Source organism: Nicotiana tomentosiformis, chromosome 11 (assembly GCF_000390325.3).
Source record: "Nicotiana tomentosiformis chromosome 11, ASM39032v3, whole genome shotgun sequence".
Classification (NCBI taxonomy): Eukaryota; Viridiplantae; Streptophyta; class Magnoliopsida; order Solanales; family Solanaceae; genus Nicotiana; species Nicotiana tomentosiformis.
Window position 1 is genome coordinate 90,800,816 of NC_090822.1, and position 19,947 is coordinate 90,820,762.

Genomic DNA, 19,947 nt, shown 5'->3' on the forward strand with positions numbered 1-19,947 from the left:
TATAGAATTTTATTACGATATGTTTGGAAGAATAATATCGGAAGTCAGCTTAGAATTTGGTCTATGGTTCTGGTTGGGCGAGAGAGCTTCATGACTTGTTGATCTGATGAGTGGTTTATGAGTTTCTATATGTTTCTTTCATCATCGGCAGTGCACAAAGGTTTTGCATGAGGTTTTATTTGATATGAGGTTTATAACCATACCGGGTTTATTTTTTAGCAGCTACTGTGATCGAAAATTATTGCTACGAGTATGCGAGTTATGTGGTATATCATGTGATTACATCTTGGGTTATGGTTATGGTTTTATACAACTTGTTCAGACTTATACAATGTGTAGATGCGAGATTTGGGTCTTGTAATGAATTTCGGATGTTGGAAATTGGGTTTTAAGGTTTATGGACTAAGGTTGAGTAAGGATCTTCAGTTATGTTGTGTTGTAGGACTTATGTGGATTGGGGTGACGTGGGATCACCCCCGAGTTTTTCCACGGTGAGTTTACACATTGATTTGATGGCTTTAGAATGACTCTTGGCACATTCGAGGATGAACGTATGTTTAAGTTGGGGAGAATATAATGACCCGACCGGTCGTTTTGAGCATTTGTATTCCGTTCAGCTATTTGAAGTTTGACTTTTTTGTATTTGACCTCAGATCAGAATTTTGACGGTTCTGTTAGGTCTGGATAGTGATTTTGGACTTGGGTGTATGCCCAGATTTGCATTTGGGTATTTCTAGAAGGTTTCAACACTATTTAGTGATAGATGACAACTTGAAGGTTTGGAAAGTTTATAGGTTTGACTGGGAGTTGACTATGATGATATTGGATTCAGATTGTGGTTTCGCAAACTTGAATAACTTTGTTATATTATTTGAGATTTATGTTCAATTTGAGGTCATTCTGGGTTGATTTGATATGGTTCGGCACGAGTTTTGGTAGGTGAAAGTTCAAAAGTTCTTCAATTTGATTTGAGGTGCAATTTATCTTCCGGTGTTGTTATGACTAATTAGAGGCCTCGAGTAGGTCTGTTTTATGTTTTGGGATATGTTAGTATGTTCGGAAGGGATCCGGAGGGGCTCGGGTGTGTTTTAAAAGTGATTCGGATCATTTCGAAACATGTTTATTGATGTTGGGTTTTGCTGGGTTCTGTTGTGACTGCACCTGCGGAAATTTGGGCGCAGGTGCGGAGCCACATGTGCAGCTGGCATAGCACAGAAGCACAATTTGGAGCTAAAGAAGGAGTCTGCAAATGCGGAGATCTCATCGCATCTACAAAGGCGCAGGTGCGCTAATTTTGGCGCAAAAGCGAAAAGAGTGCAGAAGCGAAGATGCCTGGGCAGTGTCTATTTATGTTGCGTAATTTATTCATATTTTGAGTTATGGAGCTCGGATTTGAGCGATATTTGGTGATGTTTACCACATAGATTGGGATAAGTATTTTCTACTCGATTTTGATTATATTTCGTGATTCTATCTTCGATTGTTGGCAATTAATTGGTGATTTTAAAAGAGAAATTGGGAGTTTTTGTCTAAACTTTCCTAAAGTGAATATTTGAGTTTTGAACATCGATTCATAGTCGGATTTGAGTCAAATTAGTATGATTGGACTCGCAATTGAATGAGTTTTTAGAATTTATATGTTTTGTCGAGTTCCGATGTGCGAGCTCGGGTTTGACATTTTGGTGGACTTTGAGTTTTGATTAAAGATTCAACCTTTATCGATTGGGTTTGTGTCCTATGACACTATTTGATATTTTTGAGTTTTTGCTTGTTTGAGGTAAGTATCTTATCTAAACATGGTTGACGCACTAGTTGCCTGAATTATTTGTGATAGCTACGGGCTCTAGGTGCGCATATATGTGGAGTGTGAGCCAATGTGCGAACACTGGGGTATTTATCCGTGTTCGGGGTATTGCTTAGGCTATGATATGCCTAAAGTTGACTGTTAAGTTATAAGCTATGATGTTTTTCATATTGGTAACATTTTTGTAACTATTTGAGCCATGCTTGAGGTTACAAAGAGGCTAATTCCCTGAATAAACTTGGTAATTGCTAATTCTGTGACGAAATTTCCGATTTGAGCTATGATAGCATATTTTGCACATGCCTACGCTTTAGCATGTTATTTTATCAGTCCTAGAGCATAAAATCTAATATTTATTCATCATATACATGTGTTCTTGTATACTTTCTTCTTTGTGATATGATTTGGACTTGATACATGTGATCACACCGAGCTGATTGTGTTGTTATGCCTGTAACCACGCCAGGCGGATTGTGTTATTATGCATATGACCACGCTGGGCGGATTGTGTTGTTATGCATGTGAGCACGCCGGGGGGATTGTGTTGTTATGCATGTGATCACGTCGGGCGGATTATGATATTGTGCATGTGACCACACCTGGCAGATTGCGATATTTGCATGTGAGTTGTCCGTGAAGCATGTGAGTTGTCCTTACGGATTGATATAATTAGCATGTGAGTTAGCCGTATAGTACATGAGTTGTCCGTACAGATCAAGATATTGATATTATAGCACATGAGTTATCCGTGCAGCACGTGAGTTATTCGTGCGGATTGATATTATTAGCACGTGAGTTATCCGTACAACACATGAGTTATCCGTGCAACATGTGGATACGGATCCATCCCCCTAGGGTCACCCTCTCATGATTCTCTCTTGATGGTGTACACACGCATTGTGAGAAGTCGACGGGTTTCTGGTTAATGTGAGCTCTGGGAGAGCTGGTTATTGTTATTGGATTGGGATGCACGCCGCAACAGGCCTTATTGGCTTATTATTATTGGATTGGGTTGCGCGCCGCAATGGACTAATATTTGGTTATTGCATTTCATTTTTACTTGTAAATTTCCTTGATTGTTTATCTGATCTACTTGCATATCTTCTTTATATGCTGGATTGTAGACTGAGTAGAACACTTTAAAATAAAGAATTTTGATCAACAGAGCGGTTATACCTGAGATTTTCCTGATTTGATCATATATCTATTCTATACTTGTTGAAATTATGAAATGTATAGGTGTTCGTGAGTATCATTTATAGTTATTGCTTCTTGTACCTCGCTGAGATTAGTTAGGATACTTATTGAGTACATGGAGTCGGTTGTACTCATACTATACTTCTGCACCTTGCATATAGATCTTGGAGTTGATGTTATTGTATATAGTGGGAGCTGGCATTGAAGTTGTACCCGTGTTCCAGTTATGTCTATCACTTGTACCTGGTAACTTTAGATTCGAATTCTATTCATGTACATTCCAAATAGATGTTGTAATTATTTCAATTCAGTTTTGTAAATCCAAGTCTTAGTGGCTCATAACTTGTACTACCAGTCCTTGGGTTGTTGTATAAATTCAGTTATTTCATTATTTATTTCTCATTAATTCCATTTCGATTGTGTTATTGTTAATTGACTTACCTAGCGGGTTGGGTTAGGTACCATCACAACTAGTTAGATTTTGGGTCGTGGCAAAAGGTATGTATAAACATACATGAATCCTGGTTTGGGGAAGGTGACCCTTTCGACCTCGCTAGGGGTGAGGATTTCAAAGATGTTCCAATTACAATCCGCCTTCATGGCAGGAATGCTAGGAGGATGGATAGAAGAAGGATACCTATTAACATGCCAGAATATGTCATTTTTGGGATTTACAGGTTCTTCCTGTTCTTGAAGCTCAGACTTCGTACTAAGTTTAAGAGGTATGGTGGTGTTTACGGTTGGAGGTTCAGACTCGACATAAACCTTTTTGGTTTTGTTCTTCTTTGGACCTCCACCGAAGAGAAGGCTAGAATTCCCAAAGGAAACAATGTTAGATGACATGGCAGTGAGAAATTTGTGAAGAAATCTTTTTCGAAAAAGTTGAAGTTTGCAGTAGAGGTCTAAGATAAATCAGAGAAGAAGAAAAAGTTGTAAAAGGTAAAGAGTAGAAATGAGGAGTAGTGGAGAAGATATATGCGGCAAAAATCATGGTCATGATTACCTCAAAAATAGGCAAAAATATTTGCCGAATAACGAAACAACACGTGTTCGGGTCATTAAATGTGAGAAGACGTGTGTCCTTCCAAGTGTGAGAGACTGAGATGACCCAAAAGGTCATCTTTAAATTTAATAATAATTTTTGTACTCTAAGACCTCGAAAAGCACTATTTATCATTTTTCGACTTGCGTTCATAGTCCGTATAATTTTTCGAAAAGTTTTTATGTGAAAAATGGATTAAAATGTGAAATAGAGTCTTAAAACTAAACTGAGTTGACTTTGGTCAATATTTTGAGCAAACGGACTTGAATCAGTATTTTGACAGTTCCAGTAGGTCCGTATCGGGATTTGGGACTTGGGAGTATGCCCGTAATTTAATTTGGAGGTCCCTAGATTAAGTTATGGCCATTTAACGAAAACTAGAAATTTAAAAGCTAAGGATTTCCAAAGATTGACCACAGATTTGACCTTTTAATATCGGGGACGGAATCCAATTCTGGAAATTGAAATAGCTTTGTTATATCATTTATGACTTGTCTGTCGAATTGGTGAGAAACAGAGTTGATTTGACGTGATTCGGACGTTCGATTGTGAAAATAGAAGTTTTAAATTTATTTTAAATTTTTCATATGAGATTTTTTGACTTGTGTACATGTTTGGTTTGAAGCCCCGGGGGCTCGGTGAGTTTCGGATGGCCTGCAGACCATTTGAACTTTGAAAACAATTTGGATTTTAGCTTCAGTTGTCATCTGGTGCATTGCGCTTCGCGAACGCGAGGGCCAAGCCGCGTTCGCATAGAAGGAATGAAGGAAGAAGCTGGGCACTCCATTTTTGCTATGCGATCGCACAAGTCAGTACGTGATCGCGTAAGGTTGAGAAAATGTTCTCCGCGATCATATGACCATTTACGCGATCGCGTAGAGTTAAAGTTCTGGGAAACCAAAACATGATTCGCGATCGCAAAGAATTATCCGTGATCGCGAAGAGTAAAATGGATAGGTAGAAATTGTTCTACGCAATCGCGAATGAATTCCCGCTATTGCGATGAGTAAAAATCTGGGCAAACAGAACTTAAATTCCGGAAATGGGATTTTACCCCATTTTCCACCATTTTCGATTTTGAGCTCGGGTAAGAAGCGTTTTGGGCGCTTTTCATGGGAAAATAATGGAGTAAGTGTTCCTTATCCTATATTGATTATATTTCATAATTTCATACTCATTTACATCATGAATTTATGGAAGAAATATCAAAATTTTATAAACTTTCCCAAAAATGTAAAATGAAGATTTGAAAGCCAATCCGATGTTGGAATTTGATAATTTTTGTATGGTTGAACTCGTTTCGGAACGGGTGTTTGGATTTCATGAGTTTTTTAGGATTCGATATGTGGGCCCCACTGTCAATTATTTAGATGAATTTCGGATTTTAATCCGAAAAATTAGTAAATTCATATGGAATTAATTCCTATGATTTATATTGAGTATATTGAATTATTTATGACTAGATTTGAGGATTTCGGACACGAATTCGCGAGGCAAAGGTGTATTGGATTCTTGAATTTGGTTGCAAAGCGAGGTAAGTGTCGTGGTTAACCTTAACTTGAGAGAGTAGGACTTATTTGTCTATTTGCTATGTGATTTAATGTGCGGGTACAACTTATATGTGAGGTGACGAGTAGTTATGCATTGTGGTTGAGTCAAAGCATGCAGGTGGAATTTTTTTATTATAAATAATTGCCTATTTAATTAAGACATTCTTGTTTAAGCTTATTATTGATTATTTGATCATTATTCGTGAAATTATTATTCATTTAATTATTGTTGAATATTTCGAAAGGTGAAGTCGGTATTTTGGTATTGAATTGATTGATAAGTCCATATTCCCGCATTTAAATACTCTTCCAAATTTATATTATTATTTTCATGGTAAGAAAGAGTGTAAAAGCACGAAGGGTAATGCCGTGCCATTTTTATTATTTATATTATCATTGTCATGGTAAGGAAGAGTGTAAAAGCAAGATGGGTGTTGCCGTGCCATTTGTGAGTGTAAAAGCACGAAGGGTGTGGTACTGAAAGGTTTCCCAAAACATTTACACATGTTTAAGGCCTGAGATTTTGTAGAGGATAAGGTTGGGAAACAACTTTAAATTTATAGAAGGTCTACTCAGCGTGGACGTCATGGCTGCAGATTTTGCAGTGCTTCAGAGGAAGTACAGTGGTTGACGAGATTCTAGACGATGTGGTTCGTACTAAGAATTGTCTATATGGAGCTCTACTTTTGTGATCGTTGTATATAAATAGGGTAAAGGTTACCCCAAAGAAGAATCAAAGAGTATGTTAAGAAATGGGTCAGCTCAGCAGTGTTGAGTCAGCATAACAAAAGAAGAAATTGGCCTTGGGAGAGATAATTCTCCACAAGTGTTCTTGGAAAGCCTATGAAGAGGGCAGACCAGCCAATGCAACACCGCCCACTTGGCTCAGTTCTCATAAATGCTTTTGAAAGAGTTTGTTTCCCAGACTCTCCGTAATGCGTGGCGTATAGGGTTTGAACGGTTGCGTCAGGTCACCATGACGGTGTCAGAATATGCCACCAGGTTCAATAAGTTAGCCTATCATATTCCTATTTTGCTTCCTACAGCTAGGGAGAAAGTCCACAGACTCATTAAAGGACTCAATTATGATCGTAAAATTTTGTACGACATGGGAGTTACAGGCCGATACTTCATTTCCACTAGTGGTAGAAATTTCCAGGATATTAGAACGTATTTGGGGGATTCAGTGGATTCTATTCTGCGAGTATAAATCATTATGGCGGGGGCTCGGGCAGTTGGCCAACCTAGTCCGTACATCGGATTATTCGGGGTGCTCCAGTAAGTTCTTTGAATGCACCACCGACATGAGTTTCCTACAATGGTTATTCCAGTTATCTGGCACATACTCAGTATGAGTAGCCAAACCCGCAAGGAGGGGTTGTTATGAATGTGGTGATACTAGGCACATCATGAGAAAATTATCCCAGACTTGGGAGAGACATATTTCATCAAAGCACTCAGGCTACGTTCCCCATTGCAGTTACTACACCACCCACACGACCAGTTAGGGGTGGAGGACATGCGGGTAGAAGACGTCCTAGAGGTGGAGGCCCAACCATTAATATATTTGTTTTATGGTATGGCTTGGGTCGTTACATCAGATGGTGTCATTACATGTACGACCTCGATTTAAAATAAAGGAATAATTTTCTTAACTTGATTCGGTTCTGAGCATCAAGACGAGTTCTCCTATTGTGCTCCACTTATGAGTGAGCTTCGTAATTTTATAATCTACTTATGTGTTTATTTCTGTTGGGAGATTCTATAGAGATGACAATGCCTATTATTCCATATTTGTCACTAATAAGAGCTGTAAGGCTAAAGGTGGCTTTCTGTTACTCATTTCAGTAAGTTTTGATGTAATTTTTGGATAATTAATTACAAATTGTGAATTATATTTCCTACCGGGGTGGGGTTCGTTATGATTTTGTGTAACCGAAATTATTTAAAAGGAGAAAATGGAAATTTTCAATTGGCATTTAATTTGAGGCAGAGAAGATTGTTGGAGTTGTTGAAAGACTATGATATCACCATTTTGTATCACCCCGGAAAGGCCAATGTGGTGGCTGATGCTTTAAGTAGAAAGGCTGTAAGTATGGGCAGTATTGCGTATATTCCGGTTGGTGAGAAGCCGTTAGCTGCAGATGTTCAGACTTTGGCTAATCAGTTCGTGAGGTTAGATGTTTCAGAACCCAATCGAGTTCTAGCTTGCACAGTCGCTCGGGCTTCTTTATATAAGCGCATCAGAGGGCGGCAGTATGATGATCCTCAATTACTTATCCTTAAGGACACGGTATAACATGGTGATGCCAAACAGGTTACTGTGGGGGAAGATGGAGTTCTGCGTATGCAGGATCGTATTTGTGTGCCTAATGTGGATGGGCTTCGTGAATTAATTCTAGAAGAAGCCCATAGTTCCAGGAATTCTATTCATTCAGGTGTCGCCAAAATGTATCAAGATTTGCGGCAATATTATTGGTGGGAGGAGAATAAATAAGGATATAGTTGCATATGTAGCTCGGTGTCTGAATTGTCAGCAAGTTAAGTACGAGCATCAGAGACCTGGTGGTTTACTTCAGAAATTAGAAATTCCTGAGTGGAAGTGGGAGCGTATCACTATGGCTTTTGTTGTTGAGCTCCCACGGACTCAGAGAAAATTTGACGCAGTTTGGGTCATTGTGGACAAGTTGACCAAGTTAGCATATTTCATTCCAGTGGCAGTTACCTATTCTTCAGAGCGGTTAGCTGAAATTTACATTCGTGAGATTGTCTGCCTAAACAGTATGCCAGTGTCTATTATTTCAGATTGAGGTACGCAGTATACCTCACACTTCTGGAGGGCTGTACAACGTGAGTTAGGCACGCGGGTTGAGTTGAGTACAACATTTCATCCACAAACACACGGACAGTCAGAGCGCACCATTCAGATATTGGAAGATATGCTTCGCGCTTGTGTTATAGACTTTGGAGGTTCTTGGGATCAGTTCTTGCCATTTGCGAAGTTTGATTATAATAATAGCTACCAGTCGAGCATTCAGATGGCTCCATATGAGGTATTATACGGAATGCGATGTCGATCGCCAGTTGGTTGGTTTGAATCAGGAGAGGATCAGTTGTTGGGTACCGATTTGGTATAGGATGCCTTGAATAAGGTCAAGGTTATTCAGGATCGACTTCTCATAGCTCAGTCTAGGCAAAAGAGTTATGTCGACCGTAAAGTTAGTGATATTGCATTCATGGTTAGAGAAAGAGTATTGCTCTGGGTTTCACCTATGAAAGGTGTAATGGGGTTCGGAAGAAAGGGCAAGTTGAGCCCTAGGTATATAGGACCCTTCGAAATTCTTGAAAGGGTGGGCGAAGTAGCCTACATGCTTGCAATACCACCTAGTTTATCAGCGGTTCATCCGGTGTTCATGTGTCTATGCTCCGAAAATAACATGGTGATTTGTCCCATGTGTTAGATTTTAGCTCAGTCCAATTGGACAAAGATTTGACTTATGAAGATGAGCCAGTAGCTATTCTAGCCTGGCGTGTCCGACAATTGAGGTCTAAGAGTTATCATTCAGTTCGGGTGCAATGGAGAGGCCAATCGATTGAGACAACTACCTGGGAGTCCGAGTCTGACATGCCGAGTAAATATCCACACTTTTTACCAGCTCGGGTACTTTTCTAATTCCGTTCGAGGACGAATGTTTGTTTTAGAGGTGGAGAATGTGATGACCCAAAAGGTCATCTTTAAATTTAATAATAAATTCTATGTTCTAATACCTCGAAAATCATAGTTTATCATTCCTTGACTTGCGTGCATAGTATGTATAATTTTTCGGAAAGTTTTTATTTGAAAAATGAATTAAAATATGAAATAGAGCCTTAAAACTCAACTGAGTTGACTTTGGTCAACCTTTTGAGCAAACAGATTCGGATAGGTGTTTTGACAGTTCCAGTAGGTCTGCATCATGATTTTCGATTTGGGCGTATGCCCAGAATTTTATTTGGTGGTCCCTAGATCAAGTTATGGCCATTTAACGAAAACTAAAAATTTAAAGGCTAAAGATTTTCAAAGTTTGACCACAGATTTGACTTTTTGATAACGAGGCCAGAATCTGATCCTGGAAATTGAAATAGCTACGTTATATCATTTATAACTTGTCTGTCGAATTTGGTGAGAAACGGAGTTGATTTGACGTGATTCGAAAATTCGGTAGTGAAAATAGAAGTTTTAAAGTTTTCTTAAAAATTTTATTTGATTTGGTGTCCGATTCATAGTCCTAGGCGTTATTTTGGTATTTTGTTAGTGCGAGCGAGTTTGTATGAGGTTTTTGGACTTGTGTGCATGTTTGGTTTGGAAACCCGACAACTCGGGTGAGTTTCGGATGACCTACAGACCATTTGAACTTTGAAACAAATCTGGTTTTTAGCTTTAACTGTCATCTGGTGCATTGTGCTTCGGATCGCGAAGCCATTCCCGCGATCGCGAAGAGGAAATTGTGAGCCGTGAGTTTTACCCTTCATATTCGCGAAGATAGGCACGCGGTCGCAGAATGTTAGCTCCCAATGCACTGTGGACGTGAGGGCCAAGCGGCGTTCGCGTAGAAGGAATGAAGGCAGAAGCTGGGCACGCCATTTGTGCTACGCGATCGCACAAGTCAGTACGCGATCGCGTAAGGTTAAGAAAATGTTCTCCGTGATCGCATGACCATTTACGCGATTGCGTAGAGTTAAAATTCTGGGAAACTAAAAACATGATTCGCGATCGCAAAGAATTATCCGCGATCGCGAAAAGTAAAATGGATAGGTAGAAATTGTTCTAGGAGATCGCGAATGAATTCCCGCGAACGCAATGAGTAAAAATCTGGGCAAACAGAATTTAAGTTCTCAAAAGAGGATTTCGCCCCATTTTCCACCATTTTCGATTTTGAGCTCGGGTAAGAAGCTTTTTGGGCAATTTTTACAGGAAAATATTGTGGTAAGTGTTCCTTATATTATATGAATTATATTTCGTACTTGCATACTCATTTAAATCATGAATCCGTGAATTTATGGAAGAAAAATTAGATTTTTATAAAATCTTCCAAAAGTGTAAAATGAAGATTTGAAAGCAATCCGATGTCGGAATTTGATAACTTTTGTATGGTTGAACTCGTATGAGAACGGGTGTTCAGATTTCGTGAGTTTTCCGGGATTCGAGACGTGGGCTCCACTGTCGATTTTTGAGATAAATTTCGGATTTTAATTCGGAAAATTAGTAAATTCATATGGAATTAATTCCTACAATTTATATTGAGTATATTGAATTGTTTATGACTAGATTTGAGGATTTAGGACACGAATTCGCTAGGCAAAGGTGTATTAGATTCTTGAATTTGGTTGAAAAGCAAGGTAAGTGTCGTGGTTAACCTTGATTTGAGGTAGTATGACTTATTTGTCTATTTGCTAGGTGATTTAATTTGCGGGTACAACGTATATGTGAGGTGACGAGTACTTATGCGTTGTGGTTGAGTCAAAGCATGCGGGTGGAATTTGTTTATTATGAATAATTTTCTATTTAATTAAGACATTCTTGTTTAAGTTTATTATTGATTATTTGATCATTATTCGTGAAATTATTATTCATTTAATTATTGTTGAATATTTCGGAAGGTGAAGTCGGTATTCTAGTATTGAATTGATTGATAAGTCCATATCCCTGCATTATATTATTATTTTTATGGTAAGGAAGAGTGTAAAAGCACGAAGGGTGATGTCGTGCCATTTTTATTATTTATAATACCATTGTCATGGTAAGAAAGAGTGTAAAAACAAGAAGGGTGTTGTCGTACCATTTGTGAGTGTAAAAGCATGAACGGTGTTGCCATGCCATTTGTGAGTGTAAAAGTCCGAAGGGTGTTGCCGTACCATTTGTGAGTGTAAAAGTACGAAAGGTGATGTCGTGTCATTTTCAGAAAGAGTTAAAATACGAAGGGTGATGCCGTGCCAAATGAGAGTAAAAGCACGAAGGGTGGTGTCGTGTCCTTTTCATATTAGCAATTGCTCATTTTATTGTTGATAAATTAAATGGCTGCTAAGTGATACTTCTCCTGCTGAAATTATTATATCATTCTCCTTCGCATGTTTCCTCCCAATTTATAAATTGTTATTTATTGTATTATTGTTACTTTGTATTTGTATATAAGTTTTATAGGAGGGGCGTCTAGTACCAACTTCTTTAAATTTAAAGGCAACTGCAACTCGGATACAACTTGGTACGTGTTAAGGAAAAGGCGAAGTATTTGAAGCTGGGCAGAATCATCCTCGCTATCAGAATCATCGACCAAAAAAGTGATGTCAAGTTATTGAAGATTAGGACACCTCCATAATAAGACACTTACACGATCAACTTTACAGTACAAAGCGGATAATATCACATCATGTTAAGAGTATTTTTGGGCCGTTTTAGCCCAACAATTACAAACTTATTTTTAGTTTTATGACCCTATCTCTTTTTTACACATGGAGAATATATTTTTACACGTAAGAGATCTAAAAAAGATACTTTCTTAATTTCAACATTGTAAATTGCCACGAAAACCCATTCCATAAAGCAACAAGAAAAAGAGACGTGGAGGGCTAACCAACTGCCACAATTACATTACCTTTTAGTCCTTCCGTTTCAATTTAGATGACACACTTTCCTTATTCGTCCGTTCAAAAAAGAATGACACTTTTTTGTAATTGGAAATAATTCAACTTTAAATTTTTTATTTTTCTCATTTACCCTTAATGAAAATTTTTTATAACCACACAAATGTCATAGTGTCACAGAGCTTTTAACCTTACGCTTTTAAGAGCACGGGTTTAAAAAATCTCCCTCTTTTCTCTTAAACTCCGTGGCGAGTCAAACTACCTCATCTAAATTGAAACGGAGAGTACTGTTTTTCCTCATTTGTTTCTTTTCCGCGAGAATCCAAAATGTCTTGGTTCAAAATGTGTACAGAGGCATCAATTCGAGTTCCATTATAGAAGTGATGTTTCTGAATGTCCTTCGGATCAAATTGATAAAATATCAAAAATTCCACCTATTCTTTATCACAAGTAGTAGCAAGTAAAAACTAGTTTATATTCTTCTAGCTAACTTTTATTTCTCTCTCTAAAACTAAACTCTCTCAACGGCTATATTCTGTTAACTCTGTGAACAACACGCGCCACCCATGGAGGCCCCAGGCGGTGGCCATGTGGCGTGTCTGGAACACTAAATCGACCCCCCCTATGCGGCGAAGCTTCCCCATGGAGAAATTCAAGGAAAGAAACTGTATGCAGCCGTTGTGGTAACAGTGAACAGCTCTGCCCCGACCCTAAACCGGCAAGAACAAGAAGCAGTAATTGCAAGAAAAACCACCCACAATGGAATGCGAACAATAATATTTAAAGCTAAAGACTACTATGGTGTGATGGCGGAGGAATGCAAACGGACGCTGGTTGGAAGATTTCTGAAAATAAGGCCCCAAATTGATAAAATTAGGGCTCAATTCTTTGAGAAAATTGCTTTGAAAGGCACAGTCAAAATTGGAGTCTATGATAATTATAATGTGTTCTTGAACTTTACAAATGATAAAGATTTTGATGTGATAAGATTCAAAAGGGTGGTGGAAATCGGAGGCACTCAAATGTGAATACAAAAATGGACTCTGAATTTTAAATCGGATGAAGATTTGTCGATCGCTACTGTGTGGGCATTGCTGCTGGAACTACCATTCCATATATATACTTGGCAATATGCCAAGCAAGTCATAGGTCCGTCAGGAACCCCGCTTGAGCTGGACATTGCTACACGATCCAAAACAAGACCAAGTATGGCAAAGGTGAGAGTGGAGATTTATCTACTTAAAACCCTACATACTTCTGTATTTGTGGGAGCTGAAGATGAGAACATCCCTCTAAGTGACTATGTTAAAAAAATTGAATGGGAGAATGTCCCTAAATATTGCAAGCATTACAGGAAGATAGGACATTCCTTGATTAATTGTTGGGTAGTTGAAAAAAAGAAACGAGAGGAAAATGAAAAAAAGATGGCAGAAGCAGGGGATCAAGTAAAGGGAAACAAAATGAGGAAATCACTGACTGCCAAGAATTAAAAACAGATGAAGGCAATCAAGAGGAGAATTGGCAAGTTCCTAACACTAAGAGGAATAGGAAAAAGAAAGCACACAAAACTGCTAAAGAAAAACAGAATGAGAACAAGAAAGAAATTGCCCAAAAGAACGTTGTAAGGACAAATGATGCTCATGACAACAATATATCACAGCCCCCTATCGAGGTCCAGAAGGAAGAACCTAGCATTGCCTATGCCCAGAATATGAAAGAGGGCAGAAAGAAGAAGAAGAAAATAATGCCCCAAAAGAAAAGTTCTGTAATGTTCAAACATGTGAAAAAGAATAGGAAAAACACATCTAAGAATGCTACTGGAGGTAAAACAGTAGCTACAAATGCTGTCATTGAAGATAGCCTCAAGGAGCTAGGAGTGATGGAGAACAACAAGTCGATGAATATAGTAAACACTCAGAAAGTGACGTCTAATGCCAAGTCGGATACTATTGAAAAAGTGGATGAAAGCAATCCTTTTGAAGGTAAGAATAGCAATGACAACAAAGATGAGGGAGGCCAACAGATCGAAATCAGATTCCTTACATGACTCGGAGAGTGTCAATCTGAGATAACCAAAAAAGCTCTAATACAAAATCAGATTCCTTACCATCTGAAATCAAAAAACACCCGGGAATTCAAGTTGTGGTAAACTTTGGTGGATACAACATTGAGGAGAAGAGGATACAAGACCATGGCAAGATGATTGAGGAAGGAACTGTGAATTCTAACATGTCTATGTCAGACAATAGTGATGAAACTCTCAACAAACAACCCGATGATCCGGCTGAAGCTCATTTAAAAGAGATTTCCAACAGACATGGAATATCCCCTGTTAAAAGAGGCAGAAGCAGAAATAGGAAAATAGAAAAAAAAAACAAAGAAAAAATGAACCTTTTCTCTAGGGGAAGAAGTCAAAGTTGATCCACTCCTTTCTTTTCTCCATGATTAGTGCAATTATATGGAATATAAGGGGAGTAAGGTCTAAGAAAGCCTTACCTAGATTGAAAAATTTATGTCACATCAGCAACATAGACTTTGTAGCCATCATGGAACCTTTCGTCAACAAGAAGAAGATTGAAAGTTATATGAGATACTTGGGATTTCAACATTGCCAAGCTAACACGAATGGACAGATTTGGTGTTTTTGGAAACAAGATTATAATTATGTTATCTTAGCCAATGAAGAACAACAACTCACTATGAATCTCACTAATGTTGTACATAATAAGGAGATCAACATAACAGTGGTCTATGCTAAATGTACTGCTAAGGAGATAAAAGAACTTTGGAACAGTCTTAAAGATACACATTCAATTATCAATGGTCCATGGTATATTGGGGGTGATTTCAATGTTATCATGGATCCAGAGGAGAAATTGGGAGGAAATCCTCATAGAATGTCTAGAAGCTGTGATTTCTCGAATTGTATGGATCACTGTGAGGTAGTAGACATGGGATTTATTGGTCCTAAATATACTTGGTGTAATAATTGGAGACGAAGGAAAAGAGTCTGGAAGACACTTGATAGAATCTTCATCAATGACACCTGGGCCCACATTTTTCAGAACTACACTGTCAAACATCTCAACAAGTCGGGATCTGACCATAGACCTCTTCTATTCAAAAGTAAGGACAACGAAACGACGAAGATCAGTTATTTCAGTTTCCTTAACTTCTGGACTAAGTAGCCCGTCTTCCACAACTTGGTTAGAGAAGTTTGGGACGTACCTGTTCAAGGTAATCCAATGTGGAGACTGCATCAAAAATTGAAAATTCTTAGTAACAGATTATCAAAATGGTCCAGGAAAAAAGAAGTGGAAACCTTAGAAGAGCTTGATCAAGTGTGTAATTCAGAGACGAGCAGAGAAAACCTCAACAAAGGCCAAGCAGAGTACATTAAATGGCAAGCTATGCAGGAGTCTCTATTAAAACAAAAAGCTCAGATTCAATGGTTTGAAGAAGGTGATTGTAATACAAAATACTTTCACAGTGTTATTAGAGAAAGGAGAAGGAAGACTCAGATCCACAGAATCAAAAACCATAGAGGGAAGTGGATTAGAAGCGAAGCAAAGAGTACGAAAGCTACTATTAAACATTATGAGAAGCTCTTTAAACTTCCGAAAAAGGATGGCAAGATGGATATCATTGAATGCATCCCTAATATTGTCACTGATGAAGAAAATGACCACCTAACAAATATGCCTACAAAAAAGGAAATAAGGGAGGCAATTTTCAATATTTCCATTGATAGTGTTGCTGGCCCAGATGGTTTCAATGGGGCTTTTTATCAGAGTTGTTGGCATATTATCAAAGAGGATATCACTCAATTTGTGCAAGATTTCTTCTCTTGTGCTCAAATCACTAAGTATTACTCTCCCACTTGTCTAATCCTTATCCCAAAATTTAATGCTCCGGAGATTTTCTCTGATCTAAGACCTATCAGTTTTAGCAATGTCTCTAACAAAATAATCTCTAAAATCCTTTCCAGGAGATTGAATCGGCCTATGCCTAAACTGATTTCTAATAATCAAAGCGGTTTTGTCAGAGATAGATTGATCACGAAAAATGTCCCTCTAGCTCAGGAAATTGTCCAGAGTATCAGCAACTACAAAAAGGGGGGAAATATTGTTATTAAACTAGATATGGAAAAAGCTTACGATAGGATATCATGGGAGTTCATTAATGTTGTGATGAGGAAATTTGGATTCTCCGAGAAATGGATCAACATGACTGGAAATCTTCTATCCAATGTGTGGTATTCCATTATCATAAATGGCATCAAGAACGGATTCCTTACTTCCTCCCAAGGGTTAAAACGGGGAGACCCTCTGTCTCCATCACTATTCATCCTGGAATCAGAAGTGTTGACTAGGTTGCTCAACAAATTTCACGAGAATGAAAAATTCACTCAGTTCACCATGCCAGCAAAAGGGCCTCAAATTAATCACCTGGCTTATGCATATGACATTATTATTTTCTCAGCTGGGAACAACAAGACAATCAGGTTGATAATGGAATAAATTCATAAATATGAAAGGGCATCGGGCCAGAAGCTTAATGCAAACAAAAGTTTTTTCATCACTTCTCCGAATACTAAAGCCGGGAGAATCAATAGAATCATAAATACCACTAGATTCATGGACAAATAATTTTCTGTCAATTATCTGGGATGCCCTATATATGTCGGAAGGAAGAAAATCTGTTACTTTGAGGAGATGGTTGCAAAGATTATTAAGAGGATCAGTAGTTGGTAAGGAAGATTGTTATCCTACGGAGGTAAAGTGGTCATAATTGAGAATGTGTTACAATCCCTCCCCTTATACACCCTCTCTGCCATGAGCCCTCCAAAAGCTACACTTAATCTGATTGGAAAGCATTTAGCAAGATTCCTTTGGGGGTCCACGGGTGACAAGAATAAGTTTCACTGGAATTCTTGGAAAAATCTTTGTGTCCCTAAGGAAGAAGGTGGTATTGGAATCAGAAGAATGGAAGACATCAACGAAATTTATAACATTAAAAGATGGTGGAGATTTAGAACCTGTCCTTCTTTGTGGGCAGATTACCTCCGAGCTAAATATTGTAGTAGAGCCCACCTAACTTATAAAGCTATCGCCTCGGGCAACTCACATTCCTGGAAAGCTCTTCTTTATGCGAGAGACAAAGAGGAAAAGAATATTCTTTGGAATATTAACACAGGTAACTACAGTTTTTGGTGGGACAACTGGACAGGTAAAGGACCACTTGCTAAAGTAGTCAATCACACTAACACATCTGGTAATGTTCAAGTTTCTTATTTTTTTTATGAACGATGAGTGGAATATTCACAAATTGGAACAGCTTCTTCTGCCCAATCACATTGTTCATCATATCATCAGCATCTCTAGAAGGAAGCAGAACAACAATGACCTGGCCATTTGGGATCTTACTGAAAATGGGCACTACTCTAATTTATCGGCTTGGCACATGGTTAGAACTATTAAGCAAAGAAATCCCCTTGTGGGCAAAGTGTGGCATGATTGCATTCCCTTCAAAATGTCATTCCTTGTTTGGAGAATGATTCAGAAAAAACTCCCCTTTGATGACACCATTAGGAAGTTTGACAATCAACATGCGTCAAGGTGCAACTATTGTAGCATTCCTCCTTGTGAAAGCTTGCATCATGTCTTCATGCATAGTGAGGCCGCTAAAGATTTATGGGAATTCTTTGGAAATCCTCTGGGAATCCGGCATCAATCCGGTTCCATTAGTAGTGTTCTCACTCAATGGTGGCAGAGGAAACCAAATAATATGGTCCATAAGATGACCCTCCACATTCTTCCTATTACTATCTGCTGGGAATTGTGGAAAGCTATACCTCTTGCAAGTTCGGTGAAGGAAAGAAATTTGTCCAGTACAAGATGAAGTCGCAAATTATTTGGAACACTAATGCTGCGATCAACAGGAAATATCCTCCAATTAAGACCCATACTCAATGGTACAAAAATTGTGATATGATTGAGCATCTAAAACCTATCCCTATATGGAAGAGTGTGTTATGGGAGATACCTCCCCATGAAAAATTGAAGTTGAACACAGATAGAAGTTTTAACAAACGTAATGGGAAAGAAGGGATTGGAGGGATTCTTAGAGATGAAGAGGGAGGATTTGTCATGGCATTCTCGATACCTATTCTTTGTAATATCAGCAGTGAGGCAGAACTGAAAGCTATCAAATTTGGGTGTGACTTGTGCAAAAACAAAGGACTCTCGAACTTCATTGTGGAAATTGACTCTAGGATGATCTGTGACATGCTCCAAGCCAAGAATCTGGACAATAACAAACTAAAAAAAAGTGGCCGAGGACTTAATGGATAATCTGGAAAGATGCAGGGCAACTACCAACCACTGCCTTCGTGAAGCAAATCAAGTGGCAGATTGGTTCGCTAAAGAGGCCACCGCATCTAACGAAGGCATCATTCATACGAACTTCAGTCAGCCTCCAAAAGCGGCCAGAGGACCCTTCTTCATGGATATGTGGCAGGTTCCGTCGCTTAGAATTAGATATGAAAAATCCAATTTTTTTTATATGTTAATTCGGTGTATAGTGAGAGGAAATGGTCTAATATGTATTTTTGCTCATAGACTCTTTCTCTCTTTATGTAAAAAGGTATTCATGAGGTAAGGTTTATGCCCCCCTCGGTGTACACTTTTTGTTTATATAATAGACAAGGTAGGGATCTAGCCAAACCCCCCAACACCATGGAAGATGAAAACCTGGGTGATTGGCTTTATCTTAAAAAAAAAATAGTAGCAAGTAAAAGCTTGCGCCAGCTCATCTTTTTCTAAGCACTTCGGAGGGGGGAGAAGGATTGGTTTAACGTCATCATCTCATATAGTTTATCACGGTATCATCCTTGATTACGATGGATACCACAAATAATGGCTCATTATTGGCAATAATTTTCATTTAGAAATGACAATCATTGGAAAAACAATAACATAAACGAATAGACAGATAAAATTAAGGCTTCATTAGGTTGGATGACAAGATATCTATATATTCTACAAATCATCAAGACAAACAAAATAATACTAATAGATAGTATTGAGTGTATATATATATATATATATATATGATGAGCCATGTATTCCTTAGGTACATATATAAGTAGATTGTTTCGTTTTTCTCTTCAATGTTCTTTTATAGAAAATTGAACATAACTAAAATATGGAAGAATCTAAGCATCAACCTAAACATAAAACCAATAAGTGAAGTACTCAAGATCATTATAAACCTCTTTGTAATCCAGTACGTACAATCGATCGATGAGAAACAAATGTATTCTCAAATAATAATACCCCACGGTTGAAAGGGAGAAAACAGGTTGAGCGTGAGGCTTAATAGTCTAAGGAGTGAGTTCGAATCCAAATTAGTAATAATTCAATGTTTAGAGAGAAGCTCAGATCGGCTCGAGGGAGTGATGCTTTTAGAAGGAGAAACCCAGAGCGGTAGACTATAGCGAAAAACAAATTTGAAATCATGTGAAAGAGTGTAAACATCCAATCCAAATTACATGTGGAGTAATCCAGGGTCAATATATACGAACCTAGCTCTTTGAAAACACTTGCACAATGCTGCTAGAAAGATAATTTTACATTTTAAAATGTTCAATAATGCATAGGTATCTTAATCAAAATTTAATATGGTTAACTGTCAAGAAGCAAAAGGCAATATTTTCCTAACTTTTCTGGCTC

General features: G+C 38.2%; 1 protein-coding gene across 1 annotated transcript; it reads left to right on the forward strand.

Annotated features, from left to right (window-relative positions):
* The first annotated feature begins 13,422 nt into the window (after positions 1 to 13,422).
* Positions 13,423 to 14,635, forward strand: LOC138901826 (uncharacterized). Its single transcript, XM_070189621.1, has 3 exons — positions 13,423 to 13,594; positions 13,711 to 14,196; positions 14,313 to 14,635. The coding sequence occupies exons 1-3, from the start codon at positions 13,423 to 13,425 to the stop codon at positions 14,633 to 14,635; spliced, it is 981 nt and encodes a 326-aa protein (XP_070045722.1).
* The last annotated feature ends 5,312 nt before the right edge of the window (positions 14,636 to 19,947 follow it).